The sequence below is a fragment of the Haliotis cracherodii genome, unplaced genomic scaffold (assembly GCF_022045235.1).
Source record: "Haliotis cracherodii isolate W230 unplaced genomic scaffold, xgHalCrac1.p SCAF_18, whole genome shotgun sequence".
Taxonomy (NCBI): Eukaryota; Metazoa; Mollusca; class Gastropoda; order Lepetellida; family Haliotidae; genus Haliotis; species Haliotis cracherodii.
Window position 1 is genome coordinate 6,903,233 of NW_027266273.1, and position 19,676 is coordinate 6,922,908.

The 19,676-nt window shown below is 41.0% G+C and overlaps 2 protein-coding genes and 1 pseudogene across 2 annotated transcripts; all 3 read left to right on the top strand.

The window, feature by feature from the left end:
* LOC139465724 (C1q-related factor-like) lies at positions 1 to 1,904 on the top strand. The gene is made up of 2 exons (XM_071247550.1): positions 1 to 199; positions 1,510 to 1,904. Exons 1-2 carry the CDS (start codon positions 1 to 3, stop codon positions 1,902 to 1,904), a joined length of 594 nt encoding a protein of 197 aa, XP_071103651.1.
* A 1,057-nt stretch (positions 1,905 to 2,961) lies between these two features.
* On the top strand, positions 2,962 to 6,441 carry LOC139466018 (uncharacterized; annotated as a pseudogene).
* Positions 6,442 to 11,902: 5,461 nt separating this feature from the next.
* On the top strand, positions 11,903 to 13,900 carry LOC139465723 (adiponectin-like). Its single transcript, XM_071247548.1, has 2 exons — positions 11,903 to 12,104; positions 13,455 to 13,900. The coding sequence occupies exons 1-2, from the start codon at positions 11,906 to 11,908 to the stop codon at positions 13,847 to 13,849; spliced, it is 594 nt and encodes a 197-aa protein (XP_071103649.1). The 5' UTR covers positions 11,903 to 11,905; the 3' UTR covers positions 13,850 to 13,900.
* The last annotated feature ends 5,776 nt before the right edge of the window (positions 13,901 to 19,676 follow it).

Here is a 19,676-nt window from a genome sequence, read left to right on the forward strand (position 1 = left end):
ATGATGCGGTGTATGTTTTTGCTGACGTTGTTTGTTGTTGCTGCCTCTGCTTCCAGCAGCCCTGCGGTACACAACAGACCGGGAAGTGATTTTGATAGTTTGTTAACCGCCATGCTTCGACTGGAAAGTACTGTAGCTGTGATGTCAACGAAACTGAAGGCCATAGAATCACGTCAACAAAGGAGTGAAAGGAAGATTGGTAAGTACTGAAATGTTGACCGGTTAGAATCACCGAACTTATCTTCCATGATCGTAAATTTTATAAACTGAGGAAATTCCATGTGGCTGACATCTACTCTCGTTCTTGAGAGGTTGATAACCCTACTTGTCTCACCATACATTAACTACTAGGTTCTGATTGGTTAAGGAGAGGGCAATTAATTAACATGTCGGCCGCTCATTTAACCCCCGAGAAATCAATTGGAACATACCGAAGGTAACTTGCTTGACTCGTAAAATATTGTTGACCTGAAATGAACCAGTGTTTATCCGAATGCATTGGGTAAAGGGAAGTAACTCGGTTTGCCTCGTTTGCTAGCTGTGAAAATGGCTGAATCAAAACGTTTTACTCGGTGAAACTTCGGACATATATTTAGGGTCTGTATGAATGAATGTCGGTGAGATATATTCACTGTCAACCGATCTCTCGGGGCATATAGTGTGATGTACCCTATGTACCTCGAGCCGTCAGGGGTGCCCTATATGCCCCTCGAGATCGGTTGACAACGTATATTATATTCCTCATCAAATCACAGTTTATAAGAGAGTCTTCTCTAATATGTACGGTATATGGACTGTGATGGTAAACGTTTTATAACGTCCGAAGAAACGGTCTCTGGATTTAGTGAGTGAGTTGGGTTTAACGCTGCTTTTAACAGTAATCCAGTTATATCGCGGCGTTTCAGCTTAATGTGGGAGGAAAGCCCAACGTGATGCAGGTCTCAGAAGTTTACCTCTTCGGTGAAACACACGAGCGCGGGTATGGTGCTGATAAAACCTAGAAACACAATCGGGGTGAACCGGGATTGGAACCCACAATCATAGGTTTCTTGCGTGTCCAAAGGACGCAACTCTGTCTTAATTGTCTTATCTTTCGCACACTTATTGTTAAAATATTTGTAATTATGCATGTGATACAATGGTGAACGTTCGTACATGAATCAATCGTATCATAACCATTGTTACTAAACCGTTTGATTCAAAATAGGTCTGAAAGATAATTTGAAAATGTCTAATTTGAAATGTCGTTACGGTATATCTCCAATAGTGAACTTTAAATTCACACATTCACATAATTAACCCATGTTATGTGAATCTGGCGGTGAATGACTTCTCTCAACACAGCGATGGTGTCTCCTTTGCACAAATAGTACCTATCATAATCTCCAGTAAATTCTATTGACAGAATCATTTCAATCCATTTTCAAAAGATTTAAGTTTGATAATAGGGTGGTACTCCTACACCGCAATATATACATACACGTTTTAATTTTTTGTTTTCAAATGAAGCAACCGACGTGGCGTACAGCGTTTCCCTTCCGTCAGACATCAACCACATTGGAGGAAAGCCTTTTAAATTTGACACCGTCTCATATAACAAGGGGAATGCTTATAACAAGGCTACTGGCATATTCACGGCCACCGTATCTGGCACATACCTCTTCTGGACAAATGTGATGGTAAGATCTAGCGTCAGCATGGAACTCCGCATCTTTAGAGGAAGGACGATGATTGCTCGTGGTTTTATCACTGGGCAGCAATATGGCGTAGCATCCATCACCACTACTACACACTTGAACCAAGGAGACCAGGTCTGGATGGATGCTTATGACAGGGCAACCGCCATTCCGCTCAGAGGAGACGCATATTCAAGTTATGGAGGAATGCTTACACACGTCAATTAATGAAACTGGCATTCCAGTGCCATTGCAGAAGGTGTTTTTTCTGACTTCTGATCGTTACTTATAGTGAGTGAGTGAGGTTTGTTTGTTTGTTTGTCGCAATCAGCAATATTCCAACAATACGACGGCGGTCTGAACCAGACAATCCAGTGATTGATATCATGAGCATCCATCCACGCAATTGTGATGTGATGACATGTATCAATCAAGTCAGCAAACGCGGCCACCCGATCCCGCTAGTCGCCTCTTACGACAAGCATAGTCTTTTATGGCAAGCATTGGTTGCTGAACACCTATTCTACCCCGGATCTTCATGGCTGAGCAGAAACGTGGAAAGAGTGAGTGAGTGAGTGGTTTTAACGCTTCAGTAAACAATATTATTATATTGTCATGGCATAAGAGGAAAGTAAGTCAGTAATAAAACGTTTTCTATGGAATACTAGAAGGCCACTGTCGCGTTGTCGCATTGTCGTTTTGTCAACCTTACAAAAACAAGCAAAAGGTGTCAAAATTAACCAAAGCGCGACAATGGGACAACGGCATGGTATATCAGTGACTTAGCACCCCTCTTTTGAAAACCAAATGTAGCAAGTTGTAGATAATCCCCCCACCCCTCATTGAGTGAGGATTTTGATATTTCAATAAAAATGCTGGAAACGCCCTTGTCAGGGTCCACGGATCTGGGTGCCGTTTCACGAAAGCCTCTTAGCGCTACGACCTCCTAACCGCTGCGACCTAGTTTAGGATGTCCTAATGACATGACTTACGACCGTTTCACAAAGGCATCGTAAGCCCGTCGTAAACCCCTCTTAAGATATGAATGAGATTACGATTTACGACATCCTAACTTGCATAGCAACGCTATACAATTCAAACCGGAAATGGGAGCGCACCTCATCAAAGTTCCATCTATAGCTGTCAAGTGTGAGGTTTGAATAGTAAATCCAGCGACAACAAGCTGCATCGGCAAAAATAGTAACTCTCTTGTGTGGAAACACGGAAGATTGTAATATTAGAGTTGTTCCCCTTCGTAGCGGCAGACGACCTTAAGATATATATTATGGACGCTTCTGGACTGAAGAAAAGAAAGAGACACTTCTCCTCGGCTGACATAGATATCATTGTGTCAGGCGTGGAAAGTAATTTTGACACGCTGAATTCGGCCTTTACAAATACAGTGACAAATAATACAAAGAGAAGATTTGGAAAGATATCACCACGAAGCAAGCGCCTTTTATTCTGATGAAACCTTAAAATGAAACTCTCATAAAATATAAAAGTGAGTCTATGATTTTCACCCATGAAACCAGGGGGACATTCCACTATATATTCATTTCTTTATTTATTTCAACTTACATATTTGTTTCCCAGAATGTTCAAAAACGTAACAAGAATTTGTCATGTGTTTCAAGGGTCATAAAATGTGAGGTAGAATGTAACAAATTGGAAATGGGGGGAAAGGTTTATTGAGAGAAGTGGATCTATACTGGATTACATAATGTAATGATAGTTAAATAAGGTCAGATTATTTTCATTTGTTTGGTTTCACTTTATGACATAAACAACTACGAACCACCACTTCACTTCAAAATTTTATTAACCTCTCACTGTTAATGATTAAGGCATAATGATCAAATATGAAAGAACAGGAGAGTGGGTGAGTGATTGTTCCTCAAAACCACATCATCAATCTGGCCAGTTTTTTTCATGATGAACAAATAAATTAACATCTTACACGAATTTAACACAGTACAGTCGTATTTCTAAATAAAGATACCAATTTCAAATAATTTTCACAAATGACACCATTACTAATCATAATAATATAAAATAATAATGATAATAATTTTAAATATCAGACTAAATGACACTGGTGACATAACCCGGAATAAGGATGAAGTACGTAAGAAATGAACGGACATGAATGGATGTGTGAAGAAGGCAGAGTCAGCCAGGAGGCTGAATGCTAGGAGGACTGGTGGTGGACCACCCCCAGATGACCTAACTGCAACTGAAAAGAGGGTAAATAATTAACATAGATTCATGACAGCATGAAGCCTACAAACAAAATGTTTCAATATGTACCTGATAAAGTAAAATGGTTTGAAACGTATTGAGTTTGTGTGACAATAGACATAATTCATGAAAAACTAATTGTGTATTACACATTTTAAAATAAACTATTATTATAGTAATATAGCCACCAATTCCTTCTTTAAATAGATTCTACAACTGATTCCATCCTGTGCTACTGAGGGGATCTCAGGAGGCATGGAAACACCTGGTAATGATGACACTTCCTTCTTGGGATTCATGTACATGTGTATTAAAGTCAATAAAGAATGTAACTTAATCAAGTTTTATGGGTATTTGATGGTATATTTAGGACATATTGACAGTATTTGTTATGATAACACCAATGAAAAATATGTTTTTTTTATTTAACAGTGTTCAGCATGATTCCTTCAGTAGCTGATGAAGCTGAAGAAGCTACACAGGCATTAATGTTTGGTAAATAATACTTCAAACTCATTTATTTCTTTGTTTTGAAGATGTAAATAAACTAAATATTGCCATATTCAAAAACTAATACCTCCTTCATATTGGCAAATTCCCCTTACATATCAAATGTATTATAAATGAACACATGCATACAAAAGAAATATTTGAGATTTATCGATGCACTTAACGGGTCAGGCACAATTAAGCAATATCTTCAATACAAATATTTTAGTGCACTCACAACTTATAAATTTCAGATTCTCCACAGGAGGTGTTTTACACTCCACTGACAGCTACAAGCACAGGGGAAAATGATTGTGGAACTATCACAGGTATGAAATCATTTTTAATAATAAAGATAATCAAATGTTAAAATTTACACTGACATGGTGAATAAATTCATATACTTGGTGCTATTTTATTCTAAAAATCCAAGTGTATGCTGTAAATACATGTGAACAAACTGAATACGGGTACCCCATGTGAGATGTTAGCAGTTACAATTATCTTAAATATATATATATGAGCGTGAAATATAATATAATATCGTCCCGATCACGATTCGCCAAAACCACGGCGGAGTCACTAAAATGGAAATTTGTATGTACTATAATTTGTTATGCCACCCCATTACATTTATATCAGATTTATTTAATTCTGTCAGCATCATCACAGAATTCAAGTTTCAGCCATCGAGAAACCTGAATGAAACAGGCTGTTTATTTATTACATCAGCAGAGCTGCTTTTACTTCACTTCGGGCTGTATAGAGTACGGCCGGAGTTGCTTCGCTTTACATACACCCTCGTTTACATCCTTTTATTGACTCTTGCAAAGCTGCTTGTGTGTTTGATTTTTCATGTTTGATGTTGCCCACTAATACAATCCAATTGGTGCATTTGAGCCTTAATCAATGACAGGGTTAAAGTTCCCCGTGTTACTCTGATGATTCGTAATGACTTAAAATATAATCTTGTTATAATAAAAAGATGATGCAGTTTCTTTGTCAGTATACTATGAGGAACCCATGCTTGCCTTAAGGCGACTAACAGGGTTGGGTGGTCATACTCGTTGATTTGGTTGATGCCTGTCATCGATCCCAATTGCGTGGATCGATGTTCATGATATCAATCACTGGATTGTCTGGTCCAGACTCGATTATCTACAGACCGCCGTCATATAGCTTATGAAACAAACAAGCAAACAAACAAACAAACAAACAGTATACAATAAATGGAAATAATCAACTAATACAAGATAATTCGTGTGCACTACATATCTCTCCATTTATGGGTGTGTTAATATTTAGTGTCGCTTCCTCTATAGTTTGAGTGTGATTGCTGAGTAAGTATTGAAGAGTGAATTGTTTGACGAAAGGACGCACTGGTACAAATAAAAACCCGAGCATATATCATACATGTATGTGACTTGGCTTTCACAGCAAAATGACACGACCCATACATATATTCAATAACTAAACTCTAAAATTGAACGTGTTTATTTTGAATTCTATTAGAAATCTAAACTACACTGTCGAAGTCTAACTGAATAAATGATTGAGTGACGTTCAATGCCACCATCAGCAGGCTTCCAGTCATACCATGGCGGCCTTTACAAAGTCATTACCTGGACCAGATAATCCAGTGACTGGAAACACGAGCAGCGATGATCCCGGCACAGAGTCTGGTCCCCTTTAGTTGTCCAGTACAAGAATGGGGAACTGGGGGCCTATTCTCCCCCTGAATCCTCATGGGTAGGCAAATGAAATAATGAAATATAAGTCATTTAATATGTTCAAAATTTATCATCTCAACCTGTTCCACATCATATCACTGAACATAACACGGCTGATCCGATTCGTATACATAACCATTCGCCAGTTTTCTTCTAATTACAACCAGCAGATATAGAGGCTGCATACCGTTCGATAGACAGCTTGACCTGTTCTGATCAGCAAATGATCTTCATCAGGACGACTCTACGAGTCGAAACAAAAATCTGCAGATCCCGACATGGCAAAGGAAGCTAACCCTGCATGATGCATTGCAGCTCTTAAAACTTGGTTGCAAATTTGACCTATTAGCAATGTCCAAATATGCTTGTGTCAGCTTGATATCGGAGGAAAGCCCAAAGTGGCCTTGGCAGTTTACACCATTGGTGAGGAACCAGGAGGACGGGTATGGTTTGAACAAACCAAGGATAATAATGTAGGGTAATCTAGGATTCGAACCCACGATCATCGTATGCAGGTGGTCTAAGTCTGCACAGCCAACTGCGTTTAAACGCACAGGCACAGAATAGACTGTCGATGATATATGAATATTAAAACCTGTTATGTGAATGCATGATGACAAACGTTGATATTACTCACCATAGATCATCAAATTGGTAGACCAGGATTGTGTGGACAGTGGTAATCCATGGACATCCCATGTAAGTGCACGTGTATTTCATGCTCCATTGTACAGGGATGGCATAGTAGCCATTTGTTTGTTTGTTGTCTAACGCCGCACTCAGCAATATTCCAACTATAAGACTGCGGTCTGTAAATAATAGAGTCTGGACTAGGCAATCCTTTGATTGACATCATGCCCATCAACCCACACAATTTGGATACGACGATATGCATTAACCAAGTCAGCGAGCCTGACCACTCGATCCCGGTAGTTACCTCTTACTTTTAAAGAAGGTATATCAATCTCTGTGTGTTATTTCTGTCAATCGTCTTGAGTCATACAGTTTTGATTTACTTTATTTCATTCATTGTTTGTGTATGAACTAGCGATGCGGCGTCTGCAACATGTGTAGCCTACGGGATCGGTTATGGTGCTGGGTGGCATCACTGACCGAACCCCACTCCATGTTGTGCAAGGAAGGGTAACGTAGAGGGGAATGTCCGAGTAACTCTCCATTCCTTCAAAATAATGGAGCAGAGGCCCCGCAGGAGCCAAGGCCCATTATTTTTAAGGAATGGAGAGTTACGAGTATAATCCCCTGCTTAAAACTCATCCCTACTTTTACACTTTGACAAAATATTCTTTTGTTGAAAATACTATTTGTAAAATATTCCAGAACTCTTTGTTGTCTGTATTTCTAGTGCATGAGTCGCCCTTGCGTGATGCACGGGGAATGCGTCCTCTGCCGCTGTTGCAAGTGTAACGCTCTGTCGCGAGCTGACATTTACAATGCATGGTACACGGCTCTTCATAATTTCGTTGGGCTTTCGTTGGGTTAGTATTCATCGCATGCATTGTGTTAATACATGCTGACGGGAATAATAGGAAATATAGAGCCCCGAAGAAGGGCTATTTATATTACCTTATTTGTTTTTCTCTCGCAAAAGGTTTATCTAATTGCTATAAATAGGAACATTGTTGTAGGTAACCTGCTCTAACACAAATTATATAATATTATTTTGAGCTTTTAAGCATTATGCAAAATTATGAAAATATTTAATAGTTAATTTCACACCATACTTTTTGTGCCGCCGTAGCTGAGGTTGACAATTACACTTTATCAAATCAAACGATGCGGGTTCGAATCCTGCTGGCGACACATGTTTTCGGAAAAAAATGAAATTATTCACTTGTCAATAAATGTAAAAAATACTTCCGTCCATTCCAAGTGGAAATTAATTCAAATGTTGCCTCAAGATAATGTACAGTTGAAAAACAACTCTCCATTCCTGAAAAATAATGGAGCGTTGAAACAATAGAATGACGTTACAGATGTGTTTTAATGGACAGTACTCTCGGGACAACATACTGACACGCTTTTTTGGTCCCGTTTGCAATGCGTGTGGGTCGACGTTTGTCTTCCAGGGCGACAACGCCTGTGCTCACCGTGCACGAATCGTCAATCGTCACTTCCGACAGAACAACATCCATGGAATGCCATGGTCATTAATGAACCCAAATCTTTCCCCCATTGAACACGCCTGGGACATGCTGGGAGATATGAGGCCGACCACATTGGCTGAACTTGACAGGCGCTGCAAGAGGAGTGGGACAGATTCCCTAAAAATCGCCAGTATGTCTCGTCGAGTGAATGAATGTTTGACAAATCGAAGCGGTATACCCACCACTGATAAAAAAACGTCGTTTTTCATTTCCCATCTTACCTCTATCGTCCTTCAAGATCGTTCGCTGTCATAACATCTACTGTCACACTTCCCTACCGTTTGTAATGTGACTAGACACTAATTTCTCTCTTACATTTTCTGAAATATTAAGTTATTTGCACGTATCTCCTTCTTTTATTGAAGAGTATATGTTCGAATGTACGAACTCAGACGGACCAGTACTACAGTCAGTGAGTGAGTGAGTATGGTTTTACGCCGCTTTTAGCAATAGTCTAGCAATATCAGGGCGGGGGACACCAGAAATGGGCTTTACACATTGTACCCATGTCGGGAATCGAATCCGGGTCTTCGGCGTGTCGAGCGAACGCTTTAACCACTAGGCTACCCGACCGCCCCCACCAGTACTACAGAGAATCGTCAGTACATTAAAATGAGATCGTGCGGTGAACATATGCAACAATCACCTGTGTTACCATACAAGTACATACACAATTGTAAAGGTGTCATGTAATTATCTCTGGCGATCAAGTGCAAATAAACACCCACCATCTGTCACAATGATAGAGGTGTGAAGTGATTATTGCAGGCGATTTGAAGCATTTGACATCGCTTCTCCACGTGCTACACACCTAGATGTAAGGTATACCACATATCCTGCAGGGTGGCATGAGAAATATTTTAGGTGTTTTGATACGCTATTCTGTATGCTCAGATCCATAGTGCCCCACATGATGTTTAAAAATAATCCTTGAGGTTTACGAATACAGATACCGCCCCCCACCAACACACACACACTCACACACAAAAATGAAAATGATAAAAGATATGACTAACGATAGAGAAGCACAGACTCCCAATATGCATTTGACAAACCAATAACAAAATACATAATTTGTGTATCGCCGATCATGTGCAAATGCCCAAGTGTAAGATATCAAAGACATGAGGTTCCCCAACCTTGCGCCTTCACAGGTTATACTTTCTGATTGGACACAAACGACACAACACATTTATTACATACGTCTACAGTACATACATGATCGTGGGATAAATCAACTAGTGATTTAATGGTACAAAAACAATACCTGTATGTTCAATATTGGTCAAATAGCTAATGATATTTAGATGTACGCATAGAGATTCAGAGTGACTAACCACTGTATGACAATATGAGTGATTAAAACTTTCCAAGGCCCCGGTGAAGTTTTCAAAATGTTTTATTGTAGACATGCGCAGGACATTTCCAAATTTAACGCATCAGTAACAAAGGCGATGTCCGATGCAATTCCCGGTTTGACTTGTTACCATATATTCTCGTTTCCGCCTTTGCATGTGTTTGTGACTGATGCCATCAGTTGGGCAGGATACGCTCACCTTTTCAACATTTGGCATCATCACTATTTGAATGTTATTTATGAATACATGATTATGATATAGTCAGAATCGTACAACGGATTCCGCGCCCAGCAGTGATTTCTAAAGATTATGGAGACGGTTTATTAAAACAAGTCACGCTTTGTTTGTTTGTTGTTTAACGCCGCACACAGCAAAATCCAGCTATATGACGGCAGTCCGTAAATAATTGAGTCTGAATCCGACAATCCAGTGATTGACATCTGAGCATCGATCCATGCAATTTGGGTACGATGTATTTGCATGAACCAAGTCAGTGAACCTGACCATCCAATCCCTGTTAGTCGCCTCTATCAACAAGCATAGTCGCCTTTTACGGCAAGCATGGGTTGCTGAAGTCCTATTCCAACCCAGAACTTCACTGGTCACATGTCATACAATATATGGTGAGTTGAGCAAGTAGTTTAACTGACAGTGGCGTTGAACAATATTCCCACACTCGCTCATTTTCAGAATCCTATGCACAAATGTAAGATAAAACGATCAGTGCTGTGTTTCCAACTAATAAGTTATAGCGATTACCAGTAAGGTTGGCTATTGATATACTGTGGACGTCCAAAATCAAAAGCTATGTCAGGAATTGGACATGTTATCGGAAGTGATATATGGCCCGTCAGCGGTTCATATTTTATTGCTGGCTACTCAGAATGAGAGAATGATGCTTCACGTTTTGAACCAAATTGTAAAACAAGCGGATGATAACATTGACACTTCCGTCAAGCTAAGGTATAAAACACACCGGGCTTCCACTGTACCATGCTTACCCCGCCCAGTGATCATGATGCGGTGTATGTTTGTGCTGGCGTTGTTTGTTGTTGCTGTCTCTGCCTCCAGCAGCCCTGCGGTATACAACAGACCGAGTACCAATTTAGATGGTTTGTTCACTGCCATGCTTCGACTGGAACGCACTGTAGCTGTGATGTCAACAAAACTGAAGGCCATAGAATCACGTCAACAGAGGAGTGAAAGGAAGATGTTATCAATGACATCTAATCTTCAAGGCAAAGACGCACTTCTCGCCAACATTACAAGAGCTCTCGTCGCATCAGGTTAAGAATCAATGAAATCCGTACTACGGGACAAAGATGCACTGCTGGCCAATGTTACATGATCACTTAATTGCAGAAATGTTGACTCGATAGAATCGCGAAACTAATCTCCCATGAGAGTTCAATTTATAAGCTGAGGAAATTACATATGGACTGAGGTATATTTCCTTCTTATATTCCTCATAAAATCTCAGATAATAATATATGTTGCAGCAGTATCATGTACATGTGGGTTGTATGCTTCCTGAGTTAGGTATAAAACCCAACGAGGGACGCATATATGGACATTGCTGATAAACGTTAACTTATTATAACACCACGGCCGAAAACATGGCTATACTGTTGTTTTTTCTTATGCACATTCATTGTTCATTTATTGTAATTATGTATGTATGTATGTATGTATGTATGTATGTATGTATGTATGTATGTATGTATGTTTGTTGTTTAACGCCGCCCTCAGTAATATTCCAGCTATATGACGGCAGTCTGTAAATACTCGAGTCTGGACCAGACAATCCAGTGACTGTGACCTCATGAGCATCGATCCACGCAATTGGGATACGATGTATTGCATTAACTAAGTCAGCGAACCTGACGACATGATCCTGTTAGTCGCCTCTTACGAAAAGCATAGTCGCTTTTACGGCAAGCAGGGGTTGCTGAAAACCTATTCTTACCCGGATCCAACACAGCTGGTATGTCGATGATTGTGGCGTTAAACAATATTCTCACACTCGTTGTTTGGAACGATCCAATATCCGCTCACATTGAGGAGAAAAAACAAAATCCGTACCTGATAGACGGCCCGTCAGCTGTTCATATTTTGATGCTGACCATGCACAATGAGATCATGATGTCTGGTGGATGATAATCAATATTAACATTGACACTTCCGTCAAGCTAGGGTATAAAACACACCGGGCTTCTACTGTACCATGCTTACCCCGCCCAGTGATCATGATGCGTTGTATGTTTGTGCTGGCGTTGTTTGTTGTTGCTGCCTCTGCCTCCAGCAGCCCTGCGGTACACAACAGACCGGGAAGTGATGTTGATAGTTTGTTAACCGCCTTGCTTCGACTGGAAAGTACTGTAGCTGTGATGTCAACGAAACTGAAGGCCATAGAATCACGTCAACAAAGGAGTGAAAGGAAGATTGGTAAGTACTGAAATGTTGACCCGTTAGAATCACCGAAATTATCTTCCATGATCGTTAAATTTATAAACTGAGGAAATTCCATGTGGCCGACATCTACTCTCGTTCTTGAGAGGTTGATAACCCCACTTGTCTCATCATACATGAAACTACTAGGTTCTGATTGGTTAAGGAGAGGGCAATTAATTAACATGTCGGCCGCTCATATACCCCCTGAGAAATCAATTGGAACACACCGAAGGTAACTTGCTTGTCTCGCATAAATATCGTTGACCTGAAATGAACCAGTGTTTATCCGAATGCATTGGGTAAAGGGAAGTAACTCGGTTTGCCTCGTCTGCTAGCTGTGAAAATGGCTGAATCAAAACGTTTTACTTGATGAAACTTCGGACATATATTTAGGGTCTGTATGAATGAATGTCGGTGAGATATATTCACTGTCAACCGATCTCTCGGGGCATATAGTGTGATATACCCTATGTACCTCGAGCCGTCAGGGGTGCCCTATATGCCCCTCGAGATGGGTTGACAGCGTATATTATATTCCTCATCAAATCACAGTTTATAAGAGAGTCTTCTCTAATATGTACGATATATGGACTGTGATGGTAAACGTTTTATAACGTCCGAAGAAACGGTCTCTGGATTTAGTGAGTGAGTTGGGTTTAACGCTGCTTTTAACAGTATTACAGTTATATCGCGGCGTTTCTGCTTAATGTGGGAGGAAATCCCAAAGAGTAGTATAGGTAGTATAATTACCTATACTACTCAAAGTGATGCCGGTCTCACACGTTTACCTCTTCGGTGAAACACACGAGCGCGGGTATGGTGCTGACAAACCTAGAAACACAATCGGGGTGAACCGGGATTGGAACCCACAATCATAGGTTTCTGGCGTGCCCCAAAGGACGCAACTCTGTCTTAATTGTCTTATCTTTCGCACACTAATTGTTAAAATATTTGTAATTATGCATGTGATACTATGGTGAACGTTCGTACATGAATCAATCATATCATAACCATTGTTACTAAACCGTTTGATTCAAAATAGGCCTGAAAGATAATCTGAAAATGTCTAATTTGAAATGTCGTTACGGTACATTTCCAATAGTGAACATTACATTCACACATTCACATAATCAACCCATGTTATGTAAACCTGGCAGTGAATGACTTCTCTCAACACAGCGATAGTGACTCCTTTGAACAATTAGTACGTATCATAATCTCCAGTAAATCCTATTGACAGAATCATTTCAATCAATTTTCAAAAGATTTAAGTTGAATAATAGAGCGGTACTCCTACATCGAAATATATACATAAACGTTTTCAATTTTTGTTTTCCAATAAAGCAACCGACGTGGCGTACAGCGTTTCCCTTCAGTCAGACATCAACCAAATTAAAGGAAAGGCTTTGAAATTTGACACCGTCTTATATAACAAGGGGAATGCTTATAACAAGGCTACTGGCATATTCACGGCCCCCGTGTCTGGCACATACCTCTTCTGGGCAAATGTGATGGTAAGATCTAGCGCCTACATGGGTCTCCGCATTTTCAGAGGACGTTCGATGATTGCTCGTGGTTATATCACTGGGCAGGCACATGGCGTAGCTTCCATCACCACTACTACACACTTGAACCAAGGAGACCAGGTCTGGATGGATGCTTATGCCAGGGCAACAACCATTCCGATGAGAGGAGCAGCATGTTCAAGTTATGGAGGAATGCTCACACACGTCAATTAATAAAACTGGCATTCCAATGCCATTGCAATGTACACTGATGCACAAACATGAATAAACATACCACATGAAGGTGTTTTTTCTGACTTCTGATCATTAATAATAGTGAGTGAGTGGGGTTTGTTTGTTTGTTTGTTTGTTTGCCGCACTCAGCAATATTCCAGCTATACGACGGCGGTGATTGACATCGTGAGCATCGATCCATGCAACTGGGATGCGATGACAAGCAGCAACCCAGCGTGGCCACGATCCCGTTGGTCACCTCTTACGAAAAGGTAGATTTCTTTTGTGGCAAGCATTGGTTGCTGAAGACCTATTCTACCCCGGATCTTCATGACTGAGCACAAAAGTGGAAAGAGTGAGTGAGTTACGTTTCATTAAACAGTATTGTTATATTGTAATGGAATTAGAGGAAAGTAAGTCAGTTATAAAACGTTTCCTTTGGAATACTAGAAGGGACATTGTCACGTTGTCGCATTGTCGTTTTGTCGACCTCCCAAAAACAAGCAAAAAGTGTCAAAATAAACCAAAGCGCGACAATGCGAAAACGCGACATTTTTCAAGGTCAAAATAGGTCTCGTTTTCGCATTGGCGCCCCATCAAAAATGTGTGAAAAAGGCGTTAAAATGTGCGACAACGTGACGATGCGACATTGCGACATTGTGTTAATGTCGCATTGCCGCCCTTTTCGATTAATGCGAAGTAAGTGAATTAATCTACGCATGCGCCGAAATGTGTTAGTTCCAATTGTTCTAAAACTAAAATAGCAATGGCAATGTGGTTTGCTTGGAGACCTCTTCTAACCCGGGTCTTCACGGGTACAACACGGAAGTAATACAGCCAGGACAATTGTGCAGGGTGTAAGTATACAGTGATACACAATCAGCCAGGTTAAACATTGCTTACACCGGATCAATCCCCGGACGCGTCATATCAAAAGACGTTAAAAGATGGTACTTGTTGTTACTCTGTCTGGGTCTGGGATAAAATAAGGACTGGTCGCTCTTTGTCGGTATACTGTGCCTGAGTGGGGTATTCATGTTGGATTGCGGCATGGTATCTCAGTGGGCTAGCATCCCTTTTGAAAACGAATTGTAGTAAGTTGTAGACAATCCCCCCACCCCTCACTGAGTGAGGATTTAGATATTTATAAAAAAAATGCTGGACCCGCCCTTGTCAGGGTCCACTGATCTGGGCGTGAAATATATACTCTTCAAAAAAAAAGAAACTTGACACTGACTTTCAAAATGTAATATAATGCGATTGTTTCAAAATAGGACACAGAAACCATAATTAAAACACTGTTTGAAGATCAATGTACACAATGTTCAAGACATTAATCGTGTCACCTAGACAGACACACGTACACGATACAGTTAATGTCACAGGGGTACAGAAAATGTCAGTATCGGTTGTGTCCACCACGTGCATCAATCACCGCTTGACACCGACGACCCATAGATGCAATCAAGTTGTCAATAACACGCTGTTGGATGTGCAGCCATTTATGCTGAATTGCACCAAGAAGCGACCTAAGTGTTTGGGGCGGTGGATTCCTTCTGCGAACGCGTCGATCCAACTCGTCCCACAGATGTTCAATCGGGGACAAATCTGGTGACCAGGCTGGCCAAGGTAATGTCTGGATGTCACCCCGACGTCTGTAGACACGTGCGCGCCCATCAGCACGTGTGAGTAGGAAACGGGACTCGTCAGTAAATAGTACATTTCTCCCCCTCCACGTGCTCATCTTACCCCCTGTTGGCACCAAAGCAGACGGTCCGCCAGATGACGTGGGGTCAATACATGACGTCGAACAGGTCTTCTTGCAGAAAGTCCAGCCTCCCTCAGTCTGTTGCGTACCGTTTGATCTGATATTCTGCGTACCCCAGGGATCTGTGTGGTTGTAGACGTGGCTGTGGTAGTGCGGTCTCGGAGGTGTCGCAGCCGGATGTATCGATCTTGTGTTTGGGTTGTCACCCTTGGTCTTCCTGACCTTGGTCTGTCTGTGGTGTTGTTGTATCGGGTCCACAGTCCGGTGATTGTCTGTCTGGATACGACAAAGTGCCTGGCCACTTCTTGCTGAGTTGCTCCAGCATGTAATCTCCCAATGACGTTGTTCCGTTGAGCTACATTCAGTCTTGGCATTCTGTCACCGCCTCTACTGCCGTTATAAGGACTGTATGAACAGCCGTTGATGTGGATTTTTAAACCCATTCAGCAGGGGGAGGGGGGGTGGGGTGGGGTGTGTGTGTGTGTGTGTGTGGGGGGTGGGGGGGGGGGGGGGGGGGGGGGGCTGCTTGCCAAAATGCAGGATCTTGTGCTGCACGTTTTTTACTGGCGGTTGCGTTTGGATGAAGCTGTAAAATTGATACCCAAAACGCTACGTTTATGTGCTTTGCATGTGTTTTCGCGAATTATAGACACATCTTCTTTCTGTTTGACTTATCTGGCTCTCATTTAATGTAATTATTTTAGATATTTGGCAAAAAGGGGTTTTACATCTATGTCAAGTGTCTTTTTTTGAAGGGTATAATATTCGTCCCGATTATGATTCGTCAAAACCACGGCTGAGTCACTTCAATAGAAATTTGTATGTACTATAATTTGTTATGCCACCCCATTACATTTATATCAGATTTTATTAATTCTGTCAGCATCATCACATAAAACTTTTAATTTGACACAGTGACACAACTCACAACTCCTTTGTTAGGTGATAGTTCCTTGCACCAAATAACCTTTCTTTACTGCAGTTTAACACTTTTTATGAGTCACTAAAGTAGTTGCTGGTTTAGTAGAGTAAAATATCATTCATCAGAGTAACCTATTTCCAAAAGATGGAGCTGGAGCACGTCCGACGCATGACCAGTTGGCTATAACGAGCTGAAAAAAGAGAAGGACGAAATTGCAGTTGAGACTTAACTAACCGGAATAAAAGACAGTACAGGTACCAAATACACCAGGAAGCATTTACACTTATACATCATTACATTACTTTATTCATTTAAGTTTCAGTCATAGAGAAACCTGAATGAAAACGGGCTGTTTATATATTACATCAGCAGAGCTGCTTTTACGTCACTTCGGGCAGTATAGAGTACGGCCGGAGTTGCTTCGCTTTACATACACCCTCGTTTACATCCTTCTGTTGACTCTTGCAAAGCTGCTTGTGTGTTTGATTTTTCATGTTTGATGTCACTCACTAATACAATCAAATTGGTGCATTTCAGCCTTAATCAAAGACAGGGTTAAAGTTCCCCGTGTTACTTTGATGATTCGTAATGACTTTAATAAAGATTTGATGGAGTCTCTTTGTCAGTATACAATAAATGGAAATAATCAACTGATACAAGATAGTTCATGTGTACTACATTTCTCTTCATTTATTGGTGTGTTATTGTTTAGTGTCGCTTCCTCAATAGTTGGAGTGTGATTGCTGAGTAGGTATTGAGGAGTGTTTGACGAAAGGACGAATTGACGTAACAGTGAAGGTCATCAACATCGATTTAGCACTGAAAATAACGAGCATATACCACACAGTTATGTGACTTTGCTTTCAAAGTAGAATTGAAATGACACGACCCATACATCTATTCAATAATTAAACTAAAATTGAACGTGTTTATTTTGAAATACAATTGAGAAATTCAATCTTATATCAGTCGGTTAGATCAACCAGCAATATCTAGTGTTTACATGGTTCCTGGTTCGTTATCTGCTCGGTTTGCACTTAGAAGCCGTGGGAGCTATTTGATTCATGGTTTCCATTTGCTTTTCAAATATATTTAGTGAACACTGAGCACTGTTTGCTTTACATCATACAGATCAGTAGATCAATGAACACTTGTCTATTTGAAATCTAAAGTACACTGTCGAAGTCTAACGTATTAAATGATTGAGTGACGTTCAATGCCGCAATCAGAAGTATTCCAGCCATATTATGGCGGCCTATACAAAGTTGTTACCTGGAGCAGTTAATCCAGTGACTGGAAACACGAGCAACGATCATCAGCATCCGGGCAGGATAACACATCATCATCCCGGCACAGAGTCTGGTCCCCTTTAGATGTCCAGTACGACAAGAATGGGGAACTGGAGGCCTATTCTCCCCCTGAATCCTCATGGGTAGGCAAATGAAATATAAGTCAATTAATACGTTCAATATTTATCATCTCAACCAGTTCCACATCATATCACTGAACATAACACGGCTGATCCGATTCGTATATACACAATCATATGCATACGCGAGTGTTCTTTTAATTACAACCAGCAGAAATAGAGGCTGCATACCGTTCGATAGACAGCTAGGCCTTCTTAAAGTTGACGGGCGGTGGGGAGCATAATGGTTAAAGCATTCGCTCGTCACGCCGAAACCCCGGGTTCGATTCCTGACATGGGTACAATGTGTGAAGCCGATTTCTGGTGTACCCCGCCGTGATATTGCTGGAATATTGCAAAAGGGGGCGTAAAACCATACTCACTCACTCATTTAAAGTTGACATAACAAATAAATTCATAGTTACCCTAAAACAGGAGCAAATTAGGCTTAGGGCTGAGATTCACAATGCATAGTTCAGTTTCGAACGTAACATACTCGTAGATGAGCCCAAAGCAGACACTATTTCGCCTGAATGCTACAGGACACATGATCATGACAGTAACGGAGGGGATCGTCTATGGAATGATGTCCCACGTTGACCAGCTGATCATGACAATAACGGAGGGGATCGTCTATGGAAAGATGTCCCACGTTGACCAGCTGATTATGACAATATCGGAGGGGATCGTCTATGAAATGATATCGCACGTTTACCAGCTGATCATGACAATAACGGAGGGGGTCGTCTATGAAATGATATCCCACGTTTACCAGCTGATCATGACAGTATCGGAGGGGATCGTCTATGGAAGGATGTCCCACGTTTACCAGCTGATCATGACAATAACGGAGGGGATCGTCTATGGAAGGATGTCCCACGTTGACCAGCTGATCATGACAATAACGGAGGGGATCGTCTGTGGAAGGATGTCCCACTTTGACCAGCTGATCATGACAGTATCGGAGGGGATCGTCTATGGAAGGATGTCCCACTTTGACCAGCTGATCATGACAATAAAGGAGGGGATCCTCAATGCAATGATGTCCGTCGTTTACCAGCTGATCATGACAATAACGGAGGGGATCGTCTATGAAATGATGTCCGTCGTTTACCAGCTGATCATGACAATAACGGAAGGGATCGTCTATTGAAAGATGTCCCACTTTGACCAGCTAATCATGACAATAAAGGAGGGGATCGTCTATGGAAGGATGTCTCACGTTGACCAGCTGATCATGACAATATCGGCGGGGATCGTCTATGGAATGATGTCCCACAATGACCAGCTGATCATGACAATATCGGCGGGGATCGTCTATGGAAGGATGTCCCACGTTGACCAGCTGATCATGACAATAACGGAGGGGACCGTCTGTGGAAGGATGTCCAACGTTGACCAGCTGGGTCGAGTTCACGCCCGCCTAGCTAGAAGGGGCCAGACGAAATAACAACAGAAGGACGCTTCCAAACAAGAATTTCACATTTTGGAATGTGTCTGGTATTACTGAAACATGGGTTGGTATCTGAAATGATGCATTACTAGATTATGAAAACATATGTAAAATTGCTGCAGAGACAATATGTAACAGTGGAATATTAGCTAGGAGGAAAGGTGAGGTACTGATATTGATAAGAAAAGAATTATTTTAAGTTATAAAATTACCAAAGATCACAGAAAATTCAATTTTTTTTATTCCTTTGACGAGACATTGCTTTGGTTAATTACT